The sequence below is a fragment of the Sus scrofa genome, chromosome 6, assembly GCF_054392235.1.
Source record: "Sus scrofa isolate SSC_HxYL_T2T_F1_AM1 chromosome 6, Sscrofa_HxYL_maternal_Yorkshire_Landrace_v2.0, whole genome shotgun sequence".
NCBI classification, from domain to species: Eukaryota; Metazoa; Chordata; class Mammalia; order Artiodactyla; family Suidae; genus Sus; species Sus scrofa.
Window position 1 is genome coordinate 94,923,926 of NC_139388.1, and position 26,863 is coordinate 94,950,788.

Below are 26,863 nucleotides of genomic sequence, written 5' to 3' on the forward strand. Positions count from 1 at the left end.
TGGTCTGGCCTGTAGCGGATTCATGGCAGGTGCAAAGGAAATAGGAGCTTGTAGAGACCGTCTGCCGGGAGAGCCAGGTGCTCTGGGCGAGCCTTTCTGGGGCACATGGAGGACCCACAGCCAGAGTCCTTGGCAATGACGCTTCTGGGAATGCCAGCTTCCTAAGAGGCCCATTGACCTAAGATAGGTCCAGAGGAGAGTGGGTTTCCACTCAGCTCCGACTGGGTTCTGTCCTCCAGAGGGACTCTGAGGTGGGACAGGGCAGGAGTGTCCTCCCAGCAGCTGGGAAGGCACCACCTGTGGGGTGGTTTTTGGTACAGGGACCTCAGATCCTATGGGTCTTTCAGAAACTGCTTTGACTTCTTGCAGCTGATACTTTAAAGGACTCAGTAATAAGACTTTGGAATGTGCATCTATTATAGAACATTTTTTTTTGGGGGGGGGGGGAACACCAGAAACTGAACACAGGCAAAAATGGAGCAAATAGTATGTGATGAACCCAGGTACCCAGCCTTAGCGAAGGTCGACATGGGGCCGGTCTTGTTTTATCTATTCCCTCATCCCCACCTTCTCCCTCCTGCTGCCGGATTAAGTTTAAAGCCCATCCCAGACGTAGTGTTATCTGTAAATACCTTAGTATGTATCTTTCAGAGGTAAGGACCCTTTCTATTGTTGTTGAAGTGTAACCACAATACCATTACGCCAATTTTCTTTTTTTCATCTTTTTAGGGCAGCATCCACAGCATATGGAGGTTCCCAGGCTAGGGGTCAAATTGGAGCTGCAGCCTCTGGCCTACACCACAGCCACAGCCACGCCAGATCCGAGCCTTGTCTGTGACCTAAACCACAGCTCACAGCAATGCCAGATCCTTAACCCACTGAGCGAGGCCAGGGTTCAAACCTGTGTCCTCATGGATAGTAGTCAGATTCATTTCCACTGAACCACAAGGGGAACTCCCCATTATCTGAATTTTAAAACTTAGCATAATTGGGGTCAGTGTTTCTAATTCAGAAAATCTGTTGGTATACAGGTTACGTTGCAATTTTTAGGTGGGGAAGAGGCAAAATGTCCTTCAAATGGCTGGTTTCTGTGACCTGAGACTCCCTGGTTCCCTTTGAGAAGGAGGATGGAGAGGAAGACAGAATCTAGAACATGGGGCAGCCTCTTTATTCCTAGGGACACAGCAGTGGATGGGGGAGTGGGGAGCCGACTTCTAGACCAAGTCTAGACGTGGGGAGGAGGAAAGGATGGGAATAGGACCGAAGGCAGGGTGGAGGGAGAGACTGAGTGGACCTGCCCAGTGCTTCCTGTGTGTCTGTGCTGGGCCCGCACAGGGGCGACCCCACCACGTTCTCTTGCCACCCAGGGTCTGGGTCCTACTCAGGTCACAGGGGAGTCTCCAAGCCTCTGGAGTCTGCCATGAAGTAAGCAGTGGTACCCAATTCTGTCTGCCGTCTGTTTGGCCAGAGTCTGCGGTTCCTGATCCCACTGGCTGCCTCCAGGCCCGGTGAGGCCACATGCAGGACTGGTGTTCAGGAGGCCCTGCTGCCTGGGTTTGTTAGAATAGTGACAAGCTCCCATGTTTTAAATGCTTCCCTGTGCTTCCCAAGTGCTCTGGCCAGCCAGCACCTTTTCCAGGACGCCTGGGCCTCAACAGGCCCCAGCAACTAAGGGGTTCATGCCCTGCACATCTGAAACATAGCCTGGGCCTATTCTGATTGGTTGTCAGATGCGGTGACGGGCCCCCCCGCCCCCGGTTCTGTGTGGTGACTGTGTCTCACTGTCTACCCGTATTGCATGTGTGGGTGTGGGTGGGTGTGGGTGGGTGTGGATGTGTATGGTGTGTGCTCAGACATGGAGCAGTACCAGAGAGGCATGTCGCTGCTGGGAGCATCCCATAGCCATTATTTGGGGGACTCACTGCACCCCCAGAACAGGTTGTCCAAGCAGGAATGTACCTTGGGGCCTCCCCAGAGCTCCACTCCTGGGAAGCTTTCGCTTGTCCCTCTGCCTCTTTTTCACCATCTTCACCACCTTCTCCCAGGGGTACAATGCTGAACAGTTTCCAGATGTTCTGTGCAGGTCACTTCATCCCCTCTTCCTGAGAACACCTCTAGCAGGGAGAGCAGATGGTTCTAAGCTGGGTGACCCTGGTCCTTCTGGGAGAGCCAGGAGGAAGGTTCCCCCTTGCTGAGGACACTGGTGAGGCAGGCTGGTCCACAAGCCATGCTTTCCGACACCTGGAGAGAGCCGGCAGTCAGGAGCCTAGAGTCCATGGCACCTTCAGGCTCCATGAGGCTGATGCCGGCCATCGAGGGTCCAGCTGGGGGCCCTGGGTCTGAGGTGCAGGTAGAGACCAATGTTTAGAGACAGGGAGATGCTTGTGAATCAGTGCAGGGCTCAAGAAATTGCTAGTGCTCCCAGGAAATGGGGCCCAGTGCAGAGGCGGCCATCTGGTCAAAGGGCCATGGCAGCCAAGGAGGACACGGGTATCCACGGAGCCACCATGCAAATTTCAGGATCCAGAGGACCAGCCAGGCTGATGGAGCTTAGGCATACTAGCTGGGAATTGTGTGGCCCTTGCTCTGTGCCAGACACGGTCTGAAGGCTCCGTGATATGCCATTAACCAGGTGAGGAGATAGCGGTACCAAGAGGCTGAACAACGTGCCCAAGGTCGCAGAGCTGGGAAGTGATGGAGCCAGGCTGTGAGCTCCAGCTGTCGCCCCTGCTCTCACCCAGCCATCCTGCGGTGCCTGTGAGGGCCCCCCAGGACTCATCCCCAGCACGCTGGCCGCCACGCTCAGAGCTGTTGGCTCACTCCTGGCCCTTATGTTGCTGGTCTTTTGTTGCTCAAGTCCTGGGCACAGCAGAACAGAGAGAGATGGATAGAAATTAAGGCTCGGCTCAGCTCAGCAAGATGCGGTATCGGGAAGTGTCTTGATTCCCAGAACCAAGCTCTTGGTACTGTGCCCAGTGGTGTGGTGTAGAAACCCCTTGGGGTCCACTGGTGGTCCATTTTCTCTCCTAAAAAGCAATAAGGGGTTCCTAGTATGGCTCATTAGTTTAAAGACCTGACAGAGTCTCTCTGAGGATGCAGGTTCCATCCCTGGCCTCACTCTTGGTGGGTTAAGGATCCAGTGTTGTGGCCAGCTGGTTATAGGTTGTAAATGTGGCTCAGATGTGGCATTGCGATATCCATGGCTTGGGAACTTCCATATGCTGTGGGTGTGGCCATTTAAGGGAAAAAAAAAAAAAGCTGTCAGTTTCTCATACCTGGAAACGTGTTTCCTCCAGCGCCTTTCCCTGGGGCCTGCACCCTATCCGCAGGTCCACCCTCAGTGAGCTGGCACTAAAGCCGCCTCTTTCTGACCTGTTGGCAGGGCTCTGGAGCTCACCAGTGGCAAAGATGAGATCTCCTTGTTGGTGGAGCAGGAGTTCTTGAACCTCACCCAAGAGCACCTCATCCTAATCGCAGAGAGCTCGGGAGAGCTAGAGGCACCCGGCAGCCCTCCCGGGGGACCCCGACCCCCGGCTCCCTGCCTTCTGGTGCCTTCTCTGGTGGCAGGCAGCAGTGAGTGCCCGGGGGCCTCCATCATCACCGGTGACCAGCTTCTGGAGCCGAAGGTGGCCGTGTCTGTTGTCGGCAGCCGGCAGGACTGCGATTCTGCCATATCTACAGTCACGGGCATCCTGCGTGCTGCCAAGGTCAAGGGTGCCAAGAGAACGGAGGATCGGGGCCATGGCCTGGGGGCCTCCAATTTGGAGATCAGCAAGCTCCTGGCCCAGTTCCCACTAAAGTCCCCTGAGACGTCCAAGGCCCCCGACAGCAAGGTGGTGTTGGAGGAAACCAGAGTCATCAAAGACTTCCTGCAGAACAACATGTTCTCTGGCCCTGGACCCAAGGAGCCTGCGGGGCTGGGCCCGTTCCTGCTGCTGCCGCCTCCCCCTCCTCCCAGGCCTCCCGACAAGCTCGAAAAGCTCCTCGAACTCCCAGCTCCAAAGAAGCAGCTCCCGGTGTTTGCCAAGATCTGCTCCAAGCCCGAGGCTGACCCCGCCATGGAGGGGCACCACTTGATGGGTGAGTGGGACTGGCAGCAGGGCTATGGAGTGCGTCTGCAGGGAGGAGAAACTTGCTGGAAAGCGAGTCAGGCTGCATCAGGCACAGGCAGCCTCTTTGTGCAAAGTAGGAAGAGACGGCCTCGAGGGTGAGCTGGGTCCACAGGCACAGGCTGTTTTCAAGCCCCCACAGGCCTCCTCTGCTGGATGCCTGTATACAGGGCCTGGCTCGTGCAGGCAGGTCCTGTGGTCCTGAATTCAACGTGCTCTGGGAAGAGAGATGGGCCCATTTGGTAACTGACTTGGTTTTTGAATCCACAGGTACCCAGGTACAATGGAAGGAAGCGTTTACCCCCGCTGAGTCCAAGGATTAACTGCAGCGTGGGGTTTTAAGCTGGGAAGGAGGGAAATCTGATTACCTTCTGAGGGAGACACCTGTTCTGACCAAGAGGCCTGAGCCCCTCTCCGGGGCAGGGGGTTGAACGTGTAAACTCTCCAGTCCAGTGTGGGCTGTTGGTCCTCGGATTTTTCCCCAGGGACTACAGGGCTTTAGAAAAGTGCATTCCCTCACCTGAATTGAGGAGTCCACACCCCCCCTCCCCAGCCCTGGAAATCCAGCCATTTCCAGGTTTCCCCCCTACCGCCCCAGGATTCTGCATTTTGTGCCTGTTCTGATCCAGCCACTCAGACTGGATGGTTCCAAGAAGGTAGACTGATGGCGGTGGCATTTGCCTGCCATCAGCAGCCACTAGGAGAAAAGCAAAAGAAAAATTCTCCCTCAGGCTGTGAACATGGGCGGGTAATGGAGAGATGCCTGTATTGGGAGGGTCCAAATCCATCTTCCTAAAAAAAGAGGAACAAGGGGAACCATAGCAAACACTCTGAGCTCCGGAGCTTTTCCAGGAAGGCCAGGGGCTCCGAGCTGTGGACGGCATGCTGGGCTCTGGGCAGCCATCTAGGAGCCCAAGGACTCTGGGGACGATGGGCTGTATGGAGCCCCACCTGGGGGAGGGGACATTCCCTCTTTCCTCCTCCTTCTCCAGGAAGGAGGCCGGGATGTCTCTGCCAGAGGGGGCTGCTGAGCTGAAGGCTGTCCTGTCCCACCCACTCTCCCACTGCTTGGTGTGTCTGTGTGCACAGTGTGTGGGCAAAGGTGTGTCAAGGGGAGCTGTGCAGGTACGCGTGTATTTGTTAGAGAAAACACAGTGTGACCGCGTGTACATGTGCGTGCTTCTGTTCTGTGTGTTTGTAGTTGTGTGTGTGTGAGCCAAAGGAAAGACAGGCAGAAGTGTGTGTGTGTCTGTGGACACAGAGGCTGTAGGAGGGAGCTTTGGAGATGAGTGAGCGGAAAGCATGTTTCAAGCGACTGCAGGTGTGGGGGCCTCTGGGGAGAGGGCTGTTATTAGTGGGTACTGTTATTTCAGCACGCTGGCTGGGGGCTACACTCAGCAACCAGAGAAACTCTTGGAAGAGACTCTAGGGACGTGTTTTGCTAAAAATGTCATTTTCTCCTAAATTGGCTCAAGCCAGAGGAGTTCTTTCCTTCGCTAGGATGGCACTAGGAGAGCAGGCCCAGTCCTGTCCAGACTCGGCCCCAAGGACACTGGGCCAGTGGGGCCAAGAGCTGTGGGATCACATCCACTCCCAACAGGTAACACTGAGCACAGGTCTTCTGATCCCAGAGTCATCCCAGGTGCCTGCTGTGTGTTCAGTGCCATTTCCCAGCCAAACTCCACTTTCCCAGGACCTCCAGGCTGGGGAAGGTGTGAAGATGCTGGGAGCCAGGCCCTCTTCCCTGCTTCAACCAAGAAATGCCTTAAAAAAGTTTACATATGTATATATGTTATACATGTGCATTTACATATTATATACAAATATATAGCATGTAATATTATATAAAAATATATAACATAATATTGTAGATGATACGCAATATTGTGTATAAATATATAGCAGGTAATATTATATAACACACAATATTATATGTAAATATATAGCATGTATTTTGTATATAACATGCAATATTATACATAAATATATAACATGCAATACTATATATAAATATAACATGTAATATCATATATGAAATATTGTATATAACATGCAATATTATATATAAATATCTAATGTAATATTATAAATAAACTTATACTATGTAATATTGTATAAATATATAATATATAAATGCACATATATTCCCCCCCATACTTCATTTTGTTGGAAGAAAGTTCCATTGCTCAGAAGAAAGCATGGATGAAAACCACTGCTGTTGGAGGATCCATAATGGTCCAGACAGATCTCAGTCTATCTGGAGAGATTTGAGCCTCGCACCGACCACAGCCAGTGCCTCACTGTGTCTCTTGCATGCTGCCATGCCTGTGCCTAAGTCACCCATAGCCCTGGCTGTAAGGCCTTGCTGAGGGCCCTCTTTCTTCTGGAAGCTCTCTGGCCCTCTCAGACAGAAGCCATCTCAGCCACCCTCTTCTCCCACTGTGTCCCTCTGTCACCTCCTGGTCCCCATCTGCCTTGTCCCGGAGCTATTTCTGGGACCGTCTCTTTCGTCCTCCTTGTTGTGAGCTCCTGCAGGGCCAAGTCTGGCTCTGACTCATCACAGTGTCCCCAGGACTCAGGTCAGGGCCTGGCACTGATGAGTGTGCTGAACGGCCTGTGAGCAACAAAGCAGGAGCCAGAGTGCTGCAGGAACACGTGACCCCCGCTAAGCCAGGGGCTCCCTGGGGGCAAGAACCATGTCTAAGTCAGCTTTGTAGCTCGAACCTTTGTAGTCCAACCTGTGGAGGGTTGGAAGGAAGAGAGGAAAGGGAAAAGGTAGGAAGGGAGTTCCCTGGTAGCTCATCAGGTTAAGAATCTGGCTTGGTCACTACTGTGGCACAGATTCAATCCCTGGCCCTGGAACTTCTGCTTGGTTCAAGTGCGGCCAAAAAAGAAATAAGGAAAGAGAAAAGGTAGGAAAGAAAGGAAGAAGGGAGGGAGGAAGAAAGGAAGGAGAGAAAAAGAAGTAACAGGAAGCAAGGAATAATGGAAGGATGAATGGGAGGATGAAAGGGAGGAAGATAAGACTGGACCATGCACATGAGCAGGAGAGGGGAGGACCAGAATGGGTGCTGGTCCATGAGGGGCTTCAGGGATTGGATGGAGCTGAGAGAGAGTCCAGAGTGGTCGGAGCCTCAGGCGTGCTGTGGAGGATCCATCACTTGGTCTGGGAGATGGTGCTCCCTGACTCCAGCACTTGGCCTTCCAGAGTCAGTGACTCAGTTTCCTTCCTGCTGTAGAACGGAACCCTGGCATCAAGGAGCTGACCAAGGGTCGAGAGAGCCTCTTTCTCAGTCAGTGGCCCCAGAGCCAGAAGGACATCTGTGGTGATGAGGGTTGCACTGACCCCGGGGGCTCCATGTCCACGGCCCTGCCGGCCAAGAAGCCTGCCTGGCCGGCCGAGAAGAACCTGCTTTATGAGTTCCTCGGGGCCGCCAAGAACTCAAGCGGGCAGCTGAAGCTTCGCAGCAGAGTGGAGGTGGACGGGCTAGAGCTGAAATGTAAGCTGACCTCGCCCAGGGAGTCTGTGGAGGATGGGATTTCAGAAGCCCTCATAGGCTTCTGGGGAGTGGCTTGGCCATCAAACAGCTGTCTTATCCGTGGGCAAGTCGCTGTCTTTCCCGAGTCTCATAAAATGGGGAAATGTCTTGCTTTCTCTCTCTCCCCTACAGAAAATACAATCGCTAGAGAAATGCCCTTGGCTTTCAGGGGTCACATGGTCAGTGGTTAGTTTGAATGCAGCCCTGACTCGGCAAGTGTTAGATCCCTTCCAGCTGCCCAAGCCAAAGAAAAATCCATTCTTCAAGATCGTTCTACACTGAGCTTATTCATGTCCCTGTTTTCCCTCCCTTGCACTTCTGCAACTCTTTTAGTCAAATCTCCTTCGCCACCAAAAATGTGCCCAGAAAGGGGAAATTGTCACCCTATCTTTGACTCTATAAGCCCACAGGCATATGGTAGAAGGAGAGAATCCAGGATTCGTATCCTGAAACAACTCAACCAAATCTCATTCATTCTGCCTAATTTTGGGTTCTACCATCCTGAATTATATAACTTTTAAAAATGTTTTTTATAATAATGCAATCTGTTGTTTATTCCTTTTTTTTTTTTTTTTTGGTCTTTTTAGGGCTGCACCTGCAGCATATAGAAGTTCTCAGGCTAGGGGTCGAATCCGATCTACAGCTGCCAGCCTACGCCACAGCCATAGCAATGCCAGATCCGAGCTGCATCTGTGACCTACACCACAGCTCACGGCCATGCCAGATCCTTAACCCACTGAGCAAGGCCAGGGATCCAACCAGCATCCTCATGGATACTAGTCAGATTGGTTTCCGCTGAGCCATGACAGGAACTCCTAAAATATATTTTTTAAAAAATGACTCTAGCACAGATACAACCACCTGCACAAGGCCCTCCCTGTTGCCATGTACATGTCCTCAGGGGGGTGCTTTAATGATTTAATAAGATTGACTTCCTATCACATGGCAATTTGTTTGTATTGAACTGGATTTTTCTAAAGCCCTTGGAAAAACATGGTTTTGTACGTAGCTGAGACACAGCCTTGGCAGTCTGGTTTCTTGTATTCTCTTCCTAAACAGCCTCCTTACTAGTGAGTGATGGAGAGAGAGATGCTCCATGCCAGCCTGAGCTGGGATTTTTCGCCCCTTCCGAATGGGCAGCGATGTGAGCTAATGGTGTTTTCCTAGAGTTGGAAATTCACCTGAACTTTTGAAGAACCTTCTGGGAGCATAAAAGGCCTGACCTCTGAGAACATTAACCGGGGGGGCGGTCGTGGTGCTGAGGGTTTCCTGGCCTCTCCCTTCCTCGGTCAAGGAAATGCTCTGCCTCCCCTGTGACTTACAGTTAACCCGCCGGCGATGGGGGCCGACAAGAACAACCTCAAGTACACAGGGAATGTCTTCACTCCACGCTTTACCACCACCTTGACCTCAGCCACCCTGAACCAGCCACTCTGGCTCAACCTGAACTATCCACCTCCGCCTGTGTTCAGCAACCCCTCCACCTTCCCGCAGTACCAGGTGAGTGACGGGTCCCAGGCCAGGGTCTCTGGTGGCCATCCACGGGGAGCTGTGGCTCTCAGAGAACCTTTAGACTCGTTTTTGTCGGCTCTTTAGGGCTGCCCCTGTGGCATATGGAAGTTCCCAGCTAGGGGTTAAACCAGAGCTGCAGCTGCCAGCCTACTCCACGGCCAGAGCAACTCCAGATCCGAGCCTCACCTGGGACCTACATTGCAGCTCACAGCAGTGCCGGATCCTTAACCCACTGAGCAAGGCCAGGGATCAAACCCGTATCTGCATGGATACTAGTCAGATTCATTTCTGCTGAGCCACAGCAGGAACTCCTAGATTTGTCCTTTAACGTCTCCTCTTTTTTTTTTTTTTTTTTTTTTTTGGCCAAGCCCACGGCATGTGGAAGATCATGGGCCAGGGATCGAACTCAGGCTGCAGCAGCAACCCGAACCACTGCAGTGACAATGCCAGATCCTTAGCCCACTGCATCACAAGAGAACTCCATTAGCTTCTTCATTGTGGCCACATCAGACCAACCACCTGTAAACAGGTGCACCCACATGCATCTGCGTGTGTTTTTCTCATTTCCCTTTGTCTGAATTCCAGCTCACTCTGCTGTGTCTTCCAGAGCTGCTTGCCTAGTTTTGGCCTATGAAGTAGCTGGGCTCCCAGGACAGATTGATGTCAGAGTCTGTGTTTCCCCTCCCCTCCCCCACCTCCTACTTTCATTACAGTTGCATGACTTGTGTCTTAGATTACTTGGGACAGTCCCAGTTCAGGTCTTTAGTCCAAGCCCAATTATTGATCCCACTCCCTTTCATTCTGAAGTGTCCTGGTGTGGGTGACAATTTCTGTGGCCACTTTAAACTCTGGCCCAGAAGCCTTAGCTTCTACCAGCTAAGGTGGCTTAGCACACACTCTTGGTCGTGGGGTATGTAGTTAAGAGACCAGACACAGAGGGATGGGGAACCACTTGCAGGGTGAGAAATTTTACTCACAGAACTCCTTTATGCAGGGAAAATGTGGTTTCTTTAGTTTAGTTAACTTAATCTCCTTTAAGAGCCGCCGTCCCCCTGGGTAGATAGAAGGAAAAAAAAATCAAATAAATGTCCACTCTGCTTTAACCCATAGTCCAAACCAAGAGCTTAAATTGCCCCTTTAGGTAGTGCCCAGTTCCTCCAGGAAGGGTGCTTGGTGTCTAAGATTTCTCAGTTTTCTCTCCCCTTCCCTGGCTCCTTTCCAGAATGGCGAGCAGGTACATGCAGAAGGGCCAGGTTCTCAGGAACCTGCTGGCCCAGCCTGGCATGGCCAAGCCCGAGAGGGCAAAGACAGAAAGAAATCCCCCCCAGATTATCTCATCCTGCCTCTGGGCCCCTCCCCCTGCCCCGTGGGTCCCCATGTCATTTCCTCCTTTACGGCAGGGTGGCTTAGACATCCCCTTGGAAGGTGGATCATCCCTACTCCATGTAAAGCTTCTCTGAGCTGGTCCACCTGGCTTAGCCCTTGAATCTTAAACAGGAACTGCAGTAAAACATGTTTAGCATGGTCTCTCTTTTTCTCTGCAGAGTTTTGTTTTCAAGCCCTTTTTTGTTTGCTAAAGAGAGTGAGTGCCCACCCCCTCTCTGGGCCCCATCAGGTGAGATGCTGAGATGAGGTGTGATTCACGGGGACCATCCCACTGCATCCGTCACATCCCATACCTGTGATACAGGTCCTTGCACAGGTCTTGAGAGAAATGCCCCGTTCTCCATTCTCGGGGTTCCCCATCCCTCATGGACGATCTTCCATTTTTGCGTTTGCTCATTTTTGCTTTCTTCATTTTTGAGTTTGCTCCCTCCCTCTTCCGTCATTTATCCGCCGACTTCCTGACCTTCTCATTTGTATTCATTTATTTCCTCATTTGTTTAAGTAATTTTAAAACCCCTTGTGGGAGGTTCCATTGTGGCTTAGCAAAAATGAACCCAACTAATATCCGTGAGGATGCAAGGTTAGATCCCTGGCCCAGCTCAGTGGGTTAAGGATCCTGTGTTGTCATGAGGAGTGGTGTAGGTCGAAGGAGGGGCTCAGATCCCGTGTAGCCGTGGCCGTGGTGTAGGCCGGCAGCTGCAGCTCCTATTTGACCCCTAGCCTGGGAACCTCTATCCCCTTGCTTCACATTGACTCTTGGCTGAGCCTTGACTTAGGTGAGGGGATTCCAAGATGACTGAGAAACTTGAGTCCAGTGCAGATCAGGAGCAAGTCAAAGACCACCTTGGAGACAGAAACAATTGCATAATTTTATTTAATGTAAACCGATTCACTCTCAAATGCATTCTCAGGCCTTACCATGTAAAGCTAATTCACGAAGTTTGTTTTCTGTTTTGTTTTGAGGGACAGTGTCTCTTCTTACCTGACACTGTTAACTTCTGACTTACAGAGTAAGTGAGATTTGGACATATCTTTTTGAGCCTGAATTTCCCTTATCTTCAGAGATGCTGGTGTTTGCATTCCAGGGCTGACTCCGAGCTTCCTTGACTGCTGGGCAGAAGTGGTTGAGGGCCCTGGATGCTGGGGCTCCTGCAGTTTCGGCACCTGAGAGGCCCAGCTGAGGTTGGCTGTACCTGCCAACCTTCCCCAGTGCTAACCAGGGACAGTGTAATTTACCTTCTCCCAGCTCCTCATGATCGCGTCATGCCTTCAAGGGGCCTGATACGATAAAAAGAAGTCAGGTTTTGGAATCATCTGGCTTGGGTTTAAGGGAATTCTGCTGCTTCCAAGCTGTGCGGCCTTTGGCAAGTGAGCCAAATGCTCTGAGCCCTGGCCTCTTCATCTATGAAATGGCTTCGTAATAATTACAGCAGCAGCAGCAAAGATTTAAATTAGTTGTCAGGTTAATTGTGTCGGTAGTTGGGAAAGGGCTTGGTCAAATCTCAAGTACAATACAGATGTTGGTTTTTATTATTATTCAGCCCTGATCTTCCTAGGAAACAGGGTCAGGGAGCTCGGTAGACCTTGAGAAGACGCAGAGGAGAAACGGGGAACAGTCTATGCTAGTCTCTTTCCCTGCTTGGCGTTAGGAATAAAGATGAGGTCCCAAATCCAATTGACTCAGAGCCCCGCTGTGGACAGATGCAGAGCCGTGAGAGACTAAGCCCCCAGCACCAAGGAGTTGCAGAGGCTCCTGGGCTGCTTGGCACAGAGGAAATTGGCTCCCAATTAAGGAGGGAGGGCATGTGGGAGAGGCCATGGCCTCGAGCCGAGAGGAGTGAAGGTTTATTTATTCTGGCTTGTGATTTTACAGAATTGCAATTTGAACAACTAGAAAGTTCCTACAGGAGTTCCCATTGTGGCTCAGTGGTAACAAACCCAGCCAGTATCCATGAGGACGCAGGTTCGATCCTTGGCCTTTCTCAGTGGGTTAAGGATCTGGTGTTGCCCCGAGCTGTGGTCTAGGTCACAGATGCAGCTTGGATTCCATGTTACTATGGCTGTGGTATAGGCCAGCAGCTGCATGCAGCTCCAATTCAACCCCTAGCCCGGGGGATGCGGCCCTATAAAGCAAAAAAAAAAAAAAAAAAAAAAAAAAAGCTTGAAGTCATACAGTGATACAGTGTGGCTCATATTGATGAATAATAGTATCATCTCCTGAAATCCTGCCTAGGATGGAGCAGGGATGGGCAGTTCATTGATCCTGGGCGTACACTCGCCCAGGCAGGCATGGGGAGGATAGCAGCCTGGAAAGCAGAGCTGAGGGGGGAGGGAGGGATACATAGTAGGGATACTTAGAACGTGGCCTTGGAGCCCACTGAGGGCTGGGAACAGGCAGGGGGCAGGGCAGAGCCATCCAGGCGTCTCTTCTGTCCCAGGTGAGGCCACGCCTGGGCCGCGCCTGGGGTCAGAGACCAGACTTTGGTCGTGGTGGTGAGTGAGGCTGCCCTGAGCTGCAAGGCTTGGAGAAAAGGCGAGCAGGTGCACTGGTTTGGGGTCAAGGGGTTGGTGGAAGTGGAAGAACCCTGCTGCAAGTGTCAGGTGCGTGGGAGCAGAGACAAGGAGGGCCTCTGAGAGGATGTGTGCTCTCTGGGAGCCTGGAGGATGGGCCCTCAGACAGCTGGGGGATTTGGAGCCTTTTATGAGGAGCTCGTGGGCCCTCAGGATGCCGTCAAGGGCACAGTGTCAGCCACCAATCCTTTGACAGTTGGCACAAGCTGAGCCCAGAATGGAGGCAGCATCTCGGGGAAAGACATAGGGTCTGAGAGGTGCTTTGGGTTTTGAGCTGCATCTTTGGGGTAACATAGGACTGGCAGGTAGAAGCAGTCTGGGACTGGAGGGGTCATGGGCTGACCCCACCCCCGGCAGCAGGTCTGCTGTGTGTGTGTGTGTGTGTGTGTGTGTGTGTGTGTGTGTGTGTTTATACACATGGATGCCTAAGGCCACCCCAGACAGAGTTGTGAATTAAGTTTCTGTTCCTGTTGGGCTGAGCTGCCAGGCGACCTCTTCAAGTGGAGGGTGGGGGCAGTGAGAGATGGTAAAAAATACCTAGCATTTGCAGGATCCTTACAATGCGCTGGGCACTGTTCTAAGCCCTTTAGATGGATTAACTCATTTATCTTCCTGTCAATCTCCATCATCAGACACAGACAGAGATGTACGTGTGGGCAGATAGACGCAGAGCAGCAGAGGCCCAAACTAACACACTTGGGTTCCCGGTTGCCCATTTGTACACAGAAACCTATGGCTGCAGACACAACTGGAAGCACACGTGCAGATGGGCTTAAATGAACATGGAGGCAAACTGCACACACATGCACACGGACGGACATGGGCCGCTCACGTCTTGGGGGCGGGAGTGGGGTTTGGGGAAAGGCACTTAGAAAAGGGGTAGAGACAGCAACAAAGATAATCTGGCTACCTTCACCAGCTTTACAGGCTTGACCACACATAACTTTAGAGACCAGAGCTCAGAGAGGGGAAGTGACTTGCCCAAGGTCACACAGCCTCTAAAGGGGCAGATCTGGAAATCGAGAGGCAAGCAAGTTCCTGAAGCTCTTACCTGAATTATTCACCCCCAAAGGCTGTGAATCCTGCTAAGCAGGGGCTGCCTGCATGGTGTGGGTTGTGCTGGCCGGACTTGATTCCAGCTGGATCGGCAGCTGGTGGTTCTGGCCAGCAGGGTGATGGGACGGTCTTGGCTGTGTCCGCGAGGTAGGCGAGCGAGCTGGGTTGAGTGGCTACCGTGCTCTGGCTGGGAGCCCATGGCGCCATGGCTCTGAGCCTGCTCCTTCTCTCCCCAGGGCCTGTATCCGCAGCGAGCAGCCAGGATGCCCTATCAGCAGACCCTACCCCCCCAGCTGGGGTGTTACTCCCGACAGGTGAGTAGATGACCTCCTCACCTCCGACCCAGCTCCACGAAGGCCTTCAGGTCAGAAAGATGTCTGTTCCCTTGTCTTTGTCCAGCTGGTCACCAGCCACACTTTCCCACCCACCCTTGACCCCAGAGAACAGACACAAATACCAACATGCCTGTGGGAACAAACCAGTGTCCCCAGGTGCTAATGCCAGCTGGCACTTACAGATGACTGCTTGTTAGGCCCTTCTCTATGGGCTTTACCTGCATTAATTTAACCTCCAGAACCACCCTATGAAGTAGATTAGAGATGAGAAAACTGAGGTGCAGAGAGATTAAATAATTTGTCCAAAGTTATAAAGTTAACCCATATGCTGGCTTTTGCTGTGGCAACAAACGGCCTCGATATCTCAGATTTACAGCAATAAAATATTTATTTTTTTACCCATGGGTTTGCAGATTGGCTGAGCTGGGCTGAGATTGTGTTCAAGCCTGTTCCATGTATCCCTCTTTGGGGCCCGGGCTGAAGATAACGGTAGCTTTTGCTGCTGTCATGCTGGATGGCAGGGGGTGTGGGAGGGCTGAGCAGAAACACTCAAAGCCTCTGCGAGGCCCAGCTCAGAGCTGGGACGTAGTGAGGTGCACCTGCCTTCCAGGGGCCAAAGCAAATCGCACAGCCTCACCCAGCATCGGGGGTTGGGAGTCATATTCCTCCCCTATCAGTTAAAATACAAGACACTGGAGTTCCCTGGTGGCCTTGGGATTAGCTGCTGTGGCTTGGGTTTGATCCCTGGCCTGGGAACTTTGGCATGCTGCAGGTGCAGCCAAAAAATAAAATACAAGACAGTTAAATTTAAATTTCAGGTAAATGGTCAATAAGGTTTTAGTAGAATTCTGTTCCAATACTGCGTGGACCATACTTAGAATACAAAATTGGCTGTTTTGTTTATCTGAAATTCAAATTTAACTGGGTGTTATAAATTTTTGTTAGCTAAATCTGCCTCACCCCCAATTCCCATGGATAGGTCAGGGTCAGTACCTACCCAACAGTAACCCAACAATAGGATTGGGGTTTAAAACTTGGGCAGCGTGGCTTGGGCACCACATTTCCAATGACTATGCCTTACAGCCTCTTGTACACCGATTCACAAAAATACGGTGTCAAAATAAAGCAGCAGAGACAAAACTACAAACACACACCAACGCGAATAAAGATGGAGTTATATACACGCCATCAAGCTGCATGTGCAAAACACAAAACTGCAGGTGCTGAGACAGGTCTTGGGGCAGGGCTGGGGATGTGAGGAAAGGAGCAGAGAAGCGGCTCCATTCTCAGGCTGGCCCTGCATCCCCACACTCAAACCCACAGACCCCCTCTGCCTCTCCTCTCTCCCTGGGGAGCCCTACCTTTTCTCTGCAGACTCCATCTCTGACCTGAAGGATGTTAGAATGTTCCAGAAGGTAGAGAAGGACCCATAGGTACGGGTTGCTTTCTTACATGGGCCAGGACTGCTCTTTCAGCAGAAGGAGCTTTGCCTCCTGAGATGAAGTAGAGAAGAGACAGCCGGGCTCACAGCCTCTCAGCCACATCCCCTCCGCCCTGCGAACAGTGACGTCATCCACCTAGCTCCAAAGGGAATGCTTTTAGACCATTGATGCCTGTGCATATATTGGAAAAAGTAATATAAAAACCTGGTGCAGACATTTTAAAACTCTTAGGGGCAATCACTGTGACTGGTTCCTTAGGTATCTTTCCAGTGGTATCTATTTATATACATATTTTTATGTGAATGTGGCCTTCTGGACATACTGCTATATCATTGCTTTTGTCAGCAACAGGTGTATCTTGGAGAAGGTTCCAGAGCTCTACACACCTCTTGTTTGGTGTGTAGGGGGGTTGTTTTTGTTTTTTTCCTTTTTTAAAAAAAACTTTAGGGCCGCACCTGCAGCATATGAAAGTTCCCAGGCTAGGGGTCGAATCGGAGCTGCTGCTGCCAGCCTAAACCACAGTGACAGCAACACGGGATCTGAGCCACGTCTGTGACCTACACCACACAGCTCACGGCAATGCCAGATCCTTAAACCATTGAGCGAGGCCATCATACTCACATTCTCATGGATACTAGTTGGGTTCTTAACCCACCAAACCACAATGGGAACTCCCTGTTTTGTGGTTTTTATCAGTGACATGTAGTGAGAGCCATTGCTGAGTAAAGCATGTTTAAGCTCTAGGACACACATCTTCTCTTTCACATCAGTGACCTCCAAGGTCCAGGACCCCCTCACTGTGAAAAGCAGGGATTTTTTCTGCCACCCTGACTCACAGGTGTCTGTCCTGGGAGGTGCCTTCCTGGGTCCTGGGTTCTCTCTGTGAGCTCTGTGCACTTTCTGACCTTCAGCTCATCCTCTTGGGGGTTTGGTGCCCTTGTCCAGCATCACCAGATCCTACATGTCCACTGAGGCAAGGATGGAGAGGTCGGGGGTGAGGGGCTTCGGCTTCTAGAGGCAGCAAGCATAAGGGTGTGGTTCAGGGCTGCGGGCTCTGGGCTCACCCAACTGGGATTCTGACAAAACTCAGATGCTTGAAACGTACTAAGCAAGCTGCTTAACTTCTCTGAACCTCAATTTCCTTGTTTCTAAACTGGGGAATGTAATGGTCCTACCTCGCAGGGCTGTCTGGAGTTTAAGTGAGAGGATCCATATGAAGGGCCAGGTACCCCCCAAGCACTTAATAAGCTCTAGCCTTTGTGATTTTAAAAAATCAGATAAGGATGTGCGGGAGAGAGAGTTATTGGCACGCTGACCTCTGGAACAGCTTGGACTCTAAACTCTTGCTATTAAAGTGGAAATCCAGAACGTTCCTCAGTTTTGACAGAAACACTCAGGAAGATGGATGTCAGCTCCAGACAAGACATTTGGAGCAGTCAGTAGTGGAATACAGTCCTCGAGATGTAATGAGCTCCCTGTCATTTGGGGTAATCAAGGGGACACTTTGTCTTTTCTTTCTTCCCTCCTCCTCCTCTCTCTTTCTTTCTTGCAGTTTTTTTTTTCCTTTTTACTGCTGCACCTATGCCATATGGAGGTTCCTGGGCTAGGGGGTTGAATGGGAGCTACAGCTGCTGGTCTACACCACAGCCACAGCAGTGGTGGATCCGAGCTGCATCTGCAACTTATGCTACACCTTACAGCAATGCTGGATCCTTAACCCATTGAGTGAGGCCAGGGATCGGACCCACATCCTCATGGATACTATGTCAGGTTCTTAACCTGCTGAGCCACAACGGGAACTCCCTTTCTTGCACTTATTCAAATGTTTATTGAGCAGCTACTGTATGACAGGCACAGTGTTAGGGCCCAGGGTAAATCAGTAAATAAGACAGGTGGGGTCCTGCCTTGCTGGGGGCAAGATAGTAGGAATCCTGCTTCTTGGTGGGGATCTGATCCAGGTAGTCTCAGAGACCCAGTGAGGTCCTATTTTTCTCTAGGGTTTGAGCTGAATTCCGTTGCCCCCCCTTTGGGCTTCCTCTTCCACTCACACTGTCCAATACTGTTTACCATCCGCCATGTGTGGGTATTTACATTGAGATCAATCAAAATTAAGTAAAACAACATTCAGTCACACTAGCCCCATTTCAAGTGCTCAGGTGGTACACTTCTGCCTTGTGCCTACCATACTGGGCAGTGCAGACACAGAAGTTTCCATCATCTATCACAGGAGTTTCCACTGGGCAGGGCTGTCTTGGACCTGGAATCTGTTGAGATCCTGAGATAGAAGCCAGGGATGTATAAACCTCAACAGCCTTTCCTGAGATGGTAAAAGACTTCAGAAATGAACAAGGGGCTGGACAAGAGGTGGACGTTGACTGTGGGAAAGGCAGGGGACAGAGAAGAGAGTGGAAATCATCTTCATTTGCTGTTTATGATGCGCCAGTCTCTGCTTATACAACTGACTCAGTGCCCGCATGATGGAGATAGGTGCTGGCCCGTTTTATGGGTAAGAAAACTGAGGTTCAGATAACGCAATAACTGGCCGTTCTCACATGCAGAAGCTGAGCTCTGTGCTTTTTCCAGCCTCCTGTGTGACGGAGGGGCCCAGGGGCTGGTGAACTGGACGTTCAGAAGCAGCGATCTCTGCCTGGCCTAGCCCCCCTCTCCTCTCTGCCCTGCAGGTGGCGCCATACAACCCACCACAGATGGGACAGCAGATTTTCCGCTCTTCCTACACTCCCCTGCTGAGTTACATCCCCTTCGTCCAGCCCAACTATCCGTACCCTCAGAGGACACCTCAGAAGCTGGCCAGCAGTGCCCGAGACCCTTCCCCCATGGCAGGAGATGGGCCGCAGTACCTGTTCCCCCAGGCATATGGGTGAGTCCTGAGCCCACACTGGAAGTCCAGCTTGTATCCAAAAGGGCTGGGCCTCACTGGGGCTTTCTTGGTACTTCTGTTCCATGGCTGCGGGGAGGGGAGACCTCAAGCCTGTGTCCAGAGGCTATATGGGTCCTGGGTGGACCTGGCATGGAGGTTGAGCCTGTTCTGGGCCTGCTGGGGCCCTTTTGGAGACCTGTTTTGGGGCTGGAGTCCTGCAGCCTGGTGCAGAAATGCAGCTGTGCGGTCGTTCAGTAGCAACGGGCACACCACCCACAGCAGGTGGCAGGTGGTGGCATGTGTCTCATATGCCTTTCCCTATCCCCGTTTGCCTGGCTTCCAGCAGGACACGGCCAGGTAATCTTCTTACAGCTCTGTCTCCCACTTTCCGCATCCTCAGTTCCTTGCCAGGCTAATTTTTCCAATATCCCAATGAGTTTGAGACAGGCCCTGCTGAAGGGCCTCCCACTGCTTATCTGGCTGCTCACACTTTCCCCCAAAAATGCCCCAAAGAGCAGAGGAGAGGAGCTTAGCTGTGAACAGCTGACACAGGCTCAACATGTTAGCTGGCAATTGCACACAAACTTTACGTGCTGGTCAGTAGGGAATTTGTGTTTGTTGTTTTAATAATAATAACACACGCAACTTGCATCTCCCCACCAAACCTTCCCTGCTGAGGCTCTGTGAGGCAGGTGGTACCGTGTCAGCCCCGAGATTCTGAGTGTCCTGGGTGCACCCTGGAGCGTGTGTGCCCCAGTCTGGGCAGCTCGGTTTATAGGATGAGGGCCCAACTCCCCAGCCTACCAGTGATTCCCTTCCTCCCATCACAGCCCCTCACCGTAGTGTGGACTGTGGGTTTCCAGACACTTAGCCTTTCAGCATTGCCTTCGAATGTCTTGTTATAGGAATAAATGCTAGAAAGAGGTTTCCATACTCAGATCTGTTTGGGAAAAGAAAGGTAGAAACAGGGATAAACAAATGTGTTAACTGTGGCATTTGCAGATTATTTACTTTCCTAGGGAGCATGGAGAACATGCAAGACGGTGGTTGATAGTGTCATTTGAATATAAAACCCATCACCCCTTCTTTTTCTTTTTCTTTTCTTTCCTCCCTCCCTCCCCCTCCCTTCCTTTTCCCCTCCCTCCCCCTCCCCCCTCCCTCCCCCTCCCTCCCCCCTCCCTCCTTTCTTTCCTTCCCCCCTCCCTTTCTCCTTCCCTTTTCTTGAAGAGTACATCATGCTATGTCCCATCAGTTCCTGCATTTAGGACAAATTTAGCCTGCGGGGCACTGTCAATGACTAAGCCAATGTCCCTTCCATCAGATCCTGATCAAAGCCAGAGAGTGGGTGAGAAGGAGGCACAGGGGTATTGGTGCCATGACAAAGTGAAGACCATCAGAGTGGCTGGAGGACAGAGGGAGGATCCCTGATGGGTGGACAGTAGGGGCTGTAGGATGGGCAGGGTCCAGTGAGCAGCAATTGGAGGAATAGGGCCCTTGGGTGGGATGGCGCGGGGCAGGCTTAAGGCCTGGGGAATAAAGACATCTGGTTGAAGCATTAGATTTATCTCTTGAAAAAGGTGAAAATAGGAAAAGGGAGGTTGGGCTTGGATTATCAAAGGCTCTGACTGGAAGGCTAGGGGCAAGATCTGTGAACACTGGAGTGGACTGAAAGGGCTGGAGGGGGCAGAAAAACAGGAGGCAGGAGACAGTGTAGTCTGGGGTCTGTAAGAAGGGCTCTCACCTCCCTGGAGGGGAAAGTAGATGAGACTTCAGAGGGCAGACAGCCTACATTCCAGGTTGGCAAACATCCGTCTTCCACGCTGTGACTCTGGGCTCAAGGAAGAGAGACTCGCCACAGAAGCCAAAACTGCTTGTGCTTGGGAGGGAGCGTGGTCCCAAGATTGGAGCCGTAAGAGTGGAGGGTGGAGACCTGGCCTCTGTTTGTCTTCAGCGGAAAAGGAAGTAGCAGGAGACTGAGGAAGGAGCAGCCTTAGAAGTGAGAGGAAAAGGAGTAGCAGGAGGCTGAAGAAGGAGCAGCCTTAGAAGTGAGAGCACCTGGGGCCATCCGGGGACTCTGTGGGTGACAGAGGAGAGAGGGGAGAAGTAGCAGTCAGCAGGGTGGAGTGGGGCCTGAGAGGCTGGGAAGACCAGGAAAGTGAGTTTGGAAAGGCAAAGCGAGGGATGATTTTTTTTTTTCTTTTTAGGGCCGCACCTGCAGCATATGGAGGTCCCCAGGCCAGGGGTCAAATCAGAGCTGCAGCTGCCGGCCTACTCCACAGCCATAGCAATTCGGTATCTGAGCTGCATCTTCGACCTACACCACAGCTCACGGCAACGCTGGAGCCTTCATTCACTGAGCGATGCCAGGGATCAAACCCACATTCTCATGGATACAGGTCGGGTTTGTTACCACTGAGCCCCAATGGGAACTCCACTGAGGGAGGATTCATTCATTTGAAAAATATCTGTGGCCTCTTCTGTGTGCCTGGCACTGTTCTAGCCACTGATTACTGGCGTGAACAGTGCCAGGCACACAACGTGTTTCTTTCTGTCATTCCAGGAGGAGAGCTAGGCAGTGAGAAGACAAGCATCACACATGTCAGGGGCAAGGGATAAGTGGGGAGAGAATGGAGGGACGGCTCTCCAGCCGAGACCTACAGGAAACAAGAGATTGAAGCATGTGTATCTATGGGTGATGAGCATGCTGGGCAGAAAGAATAGACAGTGCAGTGGCCCTGAGATGGGAAACTTGGGACAGAGAGAGTGGGCAGAGTTGAAGTCAGAGGGGCGGCAGGGCCAGAGGAGAGGGGACCTGGGAGGCAGGTGAGGAAGAGCAGGGGGAGGCCAGGACTGTTCTAATTCTCCAAGTGAGGAAGTTGACATTGACCATTGTATGCAGAGTGAGCTGTGGAGTGAGACCTGGTGGAGGGGACCAGGATAGGAGCCTTTAAAGCTGCCCAAGCAAGAGGTGCTGGTGGTGTAGACTAGGGCTTTGACCATGGGGAGGGGGTGAGAAAAGACCTGGAGTGTTTGCTTTCTTGGTAGAACTGATGGACTTGATGATGGTTGGCTGTGGAATGAAGAAAAACAAGGAAACCGATGTGATTCTGAAATGTTTGATCTGAGCGCTGGTTAAGTGGCAATGCCAAAATACTAAGTAAGGTCCAGATGACGATGAGAGCAAGTGTCTGTTGATCAGGAGTTTGGTTTTGCATATATGAGATTCGAGATGCTTGTTAGACCCATGAGCAGAGCTGTTGATAGGCAGGTGGAAATATGAGTCTGGGGCTCAGGGGAGCGTTTGTGGCTGATAATATACCTTTGTGCATCATTAGCATATAGATGACGCTGAAAGGCCTGGGATAGGATGGGCTTGCCCGGGGAGCACTGTACACAGGAGGAGACCCAAGGACTGAAGCCTGGACCCCAACATAGGGAGAGGGATCGGGGAGATGCGAAAGAACCAGCAAAGGATCTAAGAGGTCAGAGGGAAAATAGGAGGGAGTGGAGCACAGGGAGCCAGGTGAGGAGAGGGAGGGATCACGGCACGGCAAGGAAGCCTGGGCGCCAAAGGCTGTAGGGAGCAACACAGCTGTGGTGTTGGGGGTTATCAGTCGTGCTGGATGGAATAAGGTCAAGGAGAGGCTGCACTTGGCAGGGAGGGATTCAGGGGCCTGGGCGGAGAGTGTGGTCTGGGAGACAAGCTGGGTGAGTGCTTCCTTGAGTCAGGAGCAAAGGAGAGAACCAAGGGACTCAACTCTATGAAGTGGGAGAGGAAGGGGCAGATGGCCTCATGTTCTCAGAGAAGGAGGAGAGGAGCCCTCCCTGCCCTCTGCCAAGTCCATTTGCATCCATCCATCCATCCATGAGGGCAAGGTCGACATACAGTTAGTTTATTTTCCAAATGATAATAAGTGTGACAACTAAAAAACCCACAAATACAGGGTTCCCACTGTGGTGCAGTGGGTTAAGAATCTGACTGCAGGAGTCACCATCGAGACTCAGTGGGTTAAGGACCCAATGTAGTCTTCATGAGTATGCAGGTTGGCTCCCTGGCCTTGCTCAGTGGGTTAAAGATCTGATGTTGCTGAAAGCTGTGGTGTAGGTTGTGGATGCATCTCAGATCTGGTGATGCTGTGGTGGTGGCATAGGCTGGCAGCTGCAGCTATGATTTGACCCCTAGCCTGGAAACTTCCACATGCCACAGGTGTGGCTATAAAAAAGAAAAACACAAAACAAAACAAATGATAATCACACTGGGAATACCAGTGTAGAAATAGTCCCCGACCAACCAGGATAGGTCACCATGCTCAAGACGCAATTCAAACTCTTCTTCCTCCAGGAAGCATTCCTCGAAAACTCTATACGGATTGCCCCTCTTCCCTCTAGCACACATCCTGCTCAGACCATACCCTTGGCAGTGGATCTGAAGTTCTCAGCCTGAAGGGGTCAGGTCCATGGGGTGTGGCAATCAGACAGGAGATGCCTCGTGAATGACTTGTGACCAGTAATTATTAAATCTCTTATAAATCAGAGTGGAATTCAAAAGTATCCCTATAATAAATAACAGCGCTTTCAAACATTCCTTTGCCAATATGATTTTTGAATAAGAGAAAAAGAGATTGGGGTGACCGCCGGCATCAATTGCTTCTCTGGCATCTACCTTGTGCCGGGTCCTGGGCTGGGAGCTGGGTGTTAAACGGCAAAGGGTCTAGACAGCGTCCCTTCTCTCATGCAGTGGATTTTAGTGAGAAGGGAATCAAACAACCCAAAGCCCAGCTTGTCCACAGCTGCTCACAGTGAGCGACAGACACTGATACCAGCTGAGGCATTACAAATTAATGTGCTGGTTTGTTCCCGTCGCTTCTTCCCTTCCCGGCACTCCCCCCGCCCCTTTTTGTTTCATCAATTCACGGGAGGACGCCACGCACATGAGCATCTTCTGTAAAATGCATCTGCCCAGCTGAAAAGTGACTGAGAATCCCTGGATTAGGCTAAATCTAGCCATTTGCTCTGCCGTGATTTGTGGTGAGCTCGATTCCATTCATTCAACGTATCCCAGCAGATGGGGAAAGAAAGTGTAATCGGATCCCAGAAGTGTGAGTAAACGATTCCAGCTGGAAGGGCCAGGAAAGGCTTCACAGAGGAGACGGCTTCTGAACCCTCTTTTCAAGTCTGAGTAGCCGTGTGCCAGGGAGAAAAGCCAGAAGGGGGTGTGTCTGCTCCCAGAGGCGGACGGAGCGCACAGCCTCCCAGCTCTTCCTTCCCTGAGGCTCCAGCAAAGTTCTGGGTGTCGGGGCTGCCCCTGCACGTCCTTCTTTCTGAGACTGGTGATGAAACGGAAGGGCTGATCTAGGTTGGTGCCGAGAAGGGGATCAGCAGCCCTAGGATGGCCCAGACACCAGCATCTCCCACTGGGACGTGGCTCCGAGGTCTCAGATGTGGAATTTCGTGGGGGACACATAAGGTAGAGTGGCTGCAGGCCCACGGGTAAGGTGCTCAGATCCAGAGAGGTGCCGTAGGCTGTGGTCCTGGACATGGAGAGAGCGCAGTCCTGGTAGAAATAGTCCCTACAGATTGCCAAGGGCTTCCTGACTTTGGGAAGTGGCAGAAAAAGCTTTATTGTCCTCCAGTTGTTTTTTGGTTTGTTTGTTTGTTGTCTTTTTAGGGCCACACTCACAGCACATGGAGGTTAGAAGGCTAGCGGTTGAACCAGAGCTACAGCCGCCGGCTTATACCACAGCTCATGGCAACATCGGATCCTTAACCCACTGAGCGAGGCCAGGGATCGAACCTGTGTCCTCATGGTTACCAGTCAGATTTGTTTCCACTGTGCTGTAATGGGAACGCCTTGTCCTTCAGTTGTATTGTTTTCATTTGTTATTTTCCCAGAGCCCACGCTTTTTTATTATTGCTAAAGCTTTCAGCTTCCAAGCCTGTCATGATCTCCCCAGTCTTTGACAGCCACAAAATTAATATGTTACATTTCCTCATATCTCGGCTGACATCAGGAATGTCATCATGACGTCTGTTTCTTTCCCCTCCAGGTTCGGCGCGACGTCTGGTGGGCCCCTGATGAACGGCCCCTATTTTTCCTCCAGTGGGAATGGCATAAATTTTTAGATCTCCTTCTCATCTCCCTCCTCCTTCCTCAGCCCTTGAAACAGGGCTAAGGGCTCTGGGATTCTGGATTCTGCAACAGCTTGGTATGAAGTTTGGAAAGCCAAGGTTCTGACCAGGTCACAGACACAAAAGAGCCAAGACTAGACGTGTCTACGGACCAATACTCACACCCACAGACACACACACAGAGCCCTCACACACAGCACAAACCACACACACACCCCCTTATAGTCCTACTCAGTTGCTCATCCCATATTTAGCTAACATGAGTGATTTTTGTTGTTGTTGTTGGTAAAATAGAAGTAAGACACTTAATTTTAGAAAGTTTGTATTGTATGATAAAAGTATGAGCTACTTGAAATGGAGTGGGCCTGTTTGTTTTCTGTTATGTTCTATATAATTTTCACTGCCCTCAGAGAGGCTCATGGTTCCTGTGGACAGGAGGAGGGAGCACAGGCTTCAGTCCTCCTAGTGCTTCCTTCTGAATACAGGACCCCAAGGACCATAAACTTGAGGGTTTATCTCTTCTCTTCTGTGATCTACTCATTTCTTAACAGCCCAGCTGATGCATCTCAGGAAAGGACGTAAAAGAAGTCCATCCTGGAGTTCCCTCTGTGGTGCCATGGGATTGGTGGTGTCTTGGGAGCCCTGGGATGTGGGCTCAGTCCCCACACCGGATGAAGGATCCAATGTTGCCACAGCTGTGGCTTAGGTCACGACGGCAGCTCGGATCTGATTCCTGGCCTGGGAACTCCATACACGCAGGGTGGCCCCAAATGAAACCAACAACAAAGTCCATCCTGCTCTGGCCTGTCCGGGGGTGGGGTGCAGTTACAGAAAAAGTCTCTCTTTTTGGGAAAAATGGGAAAATGTGGCCTGAAAATCACTTCTAAAAATAATCCCAAGTGTGACTATATCCAGTGATTGTAGATCAATGCCAAGCTAGAGGTCAGTCTCAGAACTGCCCCTAATGGCATGTCCCTGGGTCATTCTCAGTCAGCTCTATCAGTGACTTGAAGAGGGACATCGAGAGTGTCCTGATCACCTTTATGGGGGACACAAATCTGCGAAGAGGAGATGCCCAAGTCAGTGCTACGCATGTGCTTTAACTCTCCTTCGGCCCCATGGCACATGCATCATTATGCAGCTGTTCCCCTGAGCCCGGACAAAGCCACAGACTACTTCTGCCTGAGGTGGTCCAGGCAGCCATCACTGATCAGGGACAGTCTATGAAATGACCCTCATGTGCGATCCTTTGGCAAATCCTCCAGAGAGGAAATCAAATAGGGTTAATGGAAGGATCTCCCTCAGGCTCTCAAAAAGGAACCATGCACAAACAGAAGGACCCCACCGTCAGTTCCAAGTTGCTGTCTCACCAACCCCATCACTCACCTGAAAGCTCGGCCCCATGCCCACCGAGGCCAGGAGGAGCCAGGTCTGAGGACATTAGGAGCCCCTTCCTGATTGCGGTGACAGGCCAGGTATGGGAGTCTCCGGTGTCTCGGGATGGGCTTGCGTTCAGTGCCCATAAGAGCATTTCTCTTGCCTTCACCGTGTGGCACAGTGGGCCTCACTGGCCTTTTTTCCTGGGTCCCTGGAGAGCACTTTCTCTGCCACGTTCTCTTAGGACTTATGCCTCCTCCCTTTCGCCATGGTCTCAGGCTGAGGTTCCCTGAGTCCTTTAGTCCCTTTCCCCAAGGCTGACCCCGCTTCTAGTGCCTCATGTTTCCTGTTGGCTTCCGTGGTTAACAGTCTAGACCCTCCACTGACTGAGAGAGGCTGGTTGGTTAGGAGTTCTTGCAAATGCAGGAGCTCTTGTGCTCCCTGGAAGGCTTCCTCACATTGTGCCTCTAGGTGTTAACCCAGGCTGAGCCATAATTTACCACCCTCTTTGGATCACAGAGTGCTGGAG

The 26,863-nt window shown here is 51.5% G+C and overlaps 1 protein-coding gene across 3 annotated transcripts in view; it reads left to right on the forward strand.

The window, feature by feature from the left end:
* Positions 1–25,312, forward strand: part of C6H1orf94 (chromosome 6 C1orf94 homolog) — a 42,970-nt gene extending 17,658 nt beyond the window's left edge. For all 3 annotated transcript variants that reach the window (XM_084963787.1, XM_084963788.1, XM_003127777.4), the window contains exons 2-7: positions 3,383–4,080; positions 7,349–7,609; positions 8,973–9,148; positions 14,410–14,487; positions 18,632–18,828; positions 24,876–25,312. In XM_084963787.1, coding sequence (XP_084819913.1) covers positions 3,882–4,080; positions 7,349–7,609; positions 8,973–9,148; positions 14,410–14,487; positions 18,632–18,828; positions 24,876–24,951 — 987 coding nt within the window. In that variant the 5' untranslated portion in view covers positions 3,383–3,881 and the 3' untranslated portion in view covers positions 24,952–25,312. The remainder of the gene's footprint in view (positions 1–3,382; positions 4,081–7,348; positions 7,610–8,972; positions 9,149–14,409; positions 14,488–18,631; positions 18,829–24,875) is intronic.
* Positions 25,313–26,863: the final 1,551 nt, after the last annotated feature.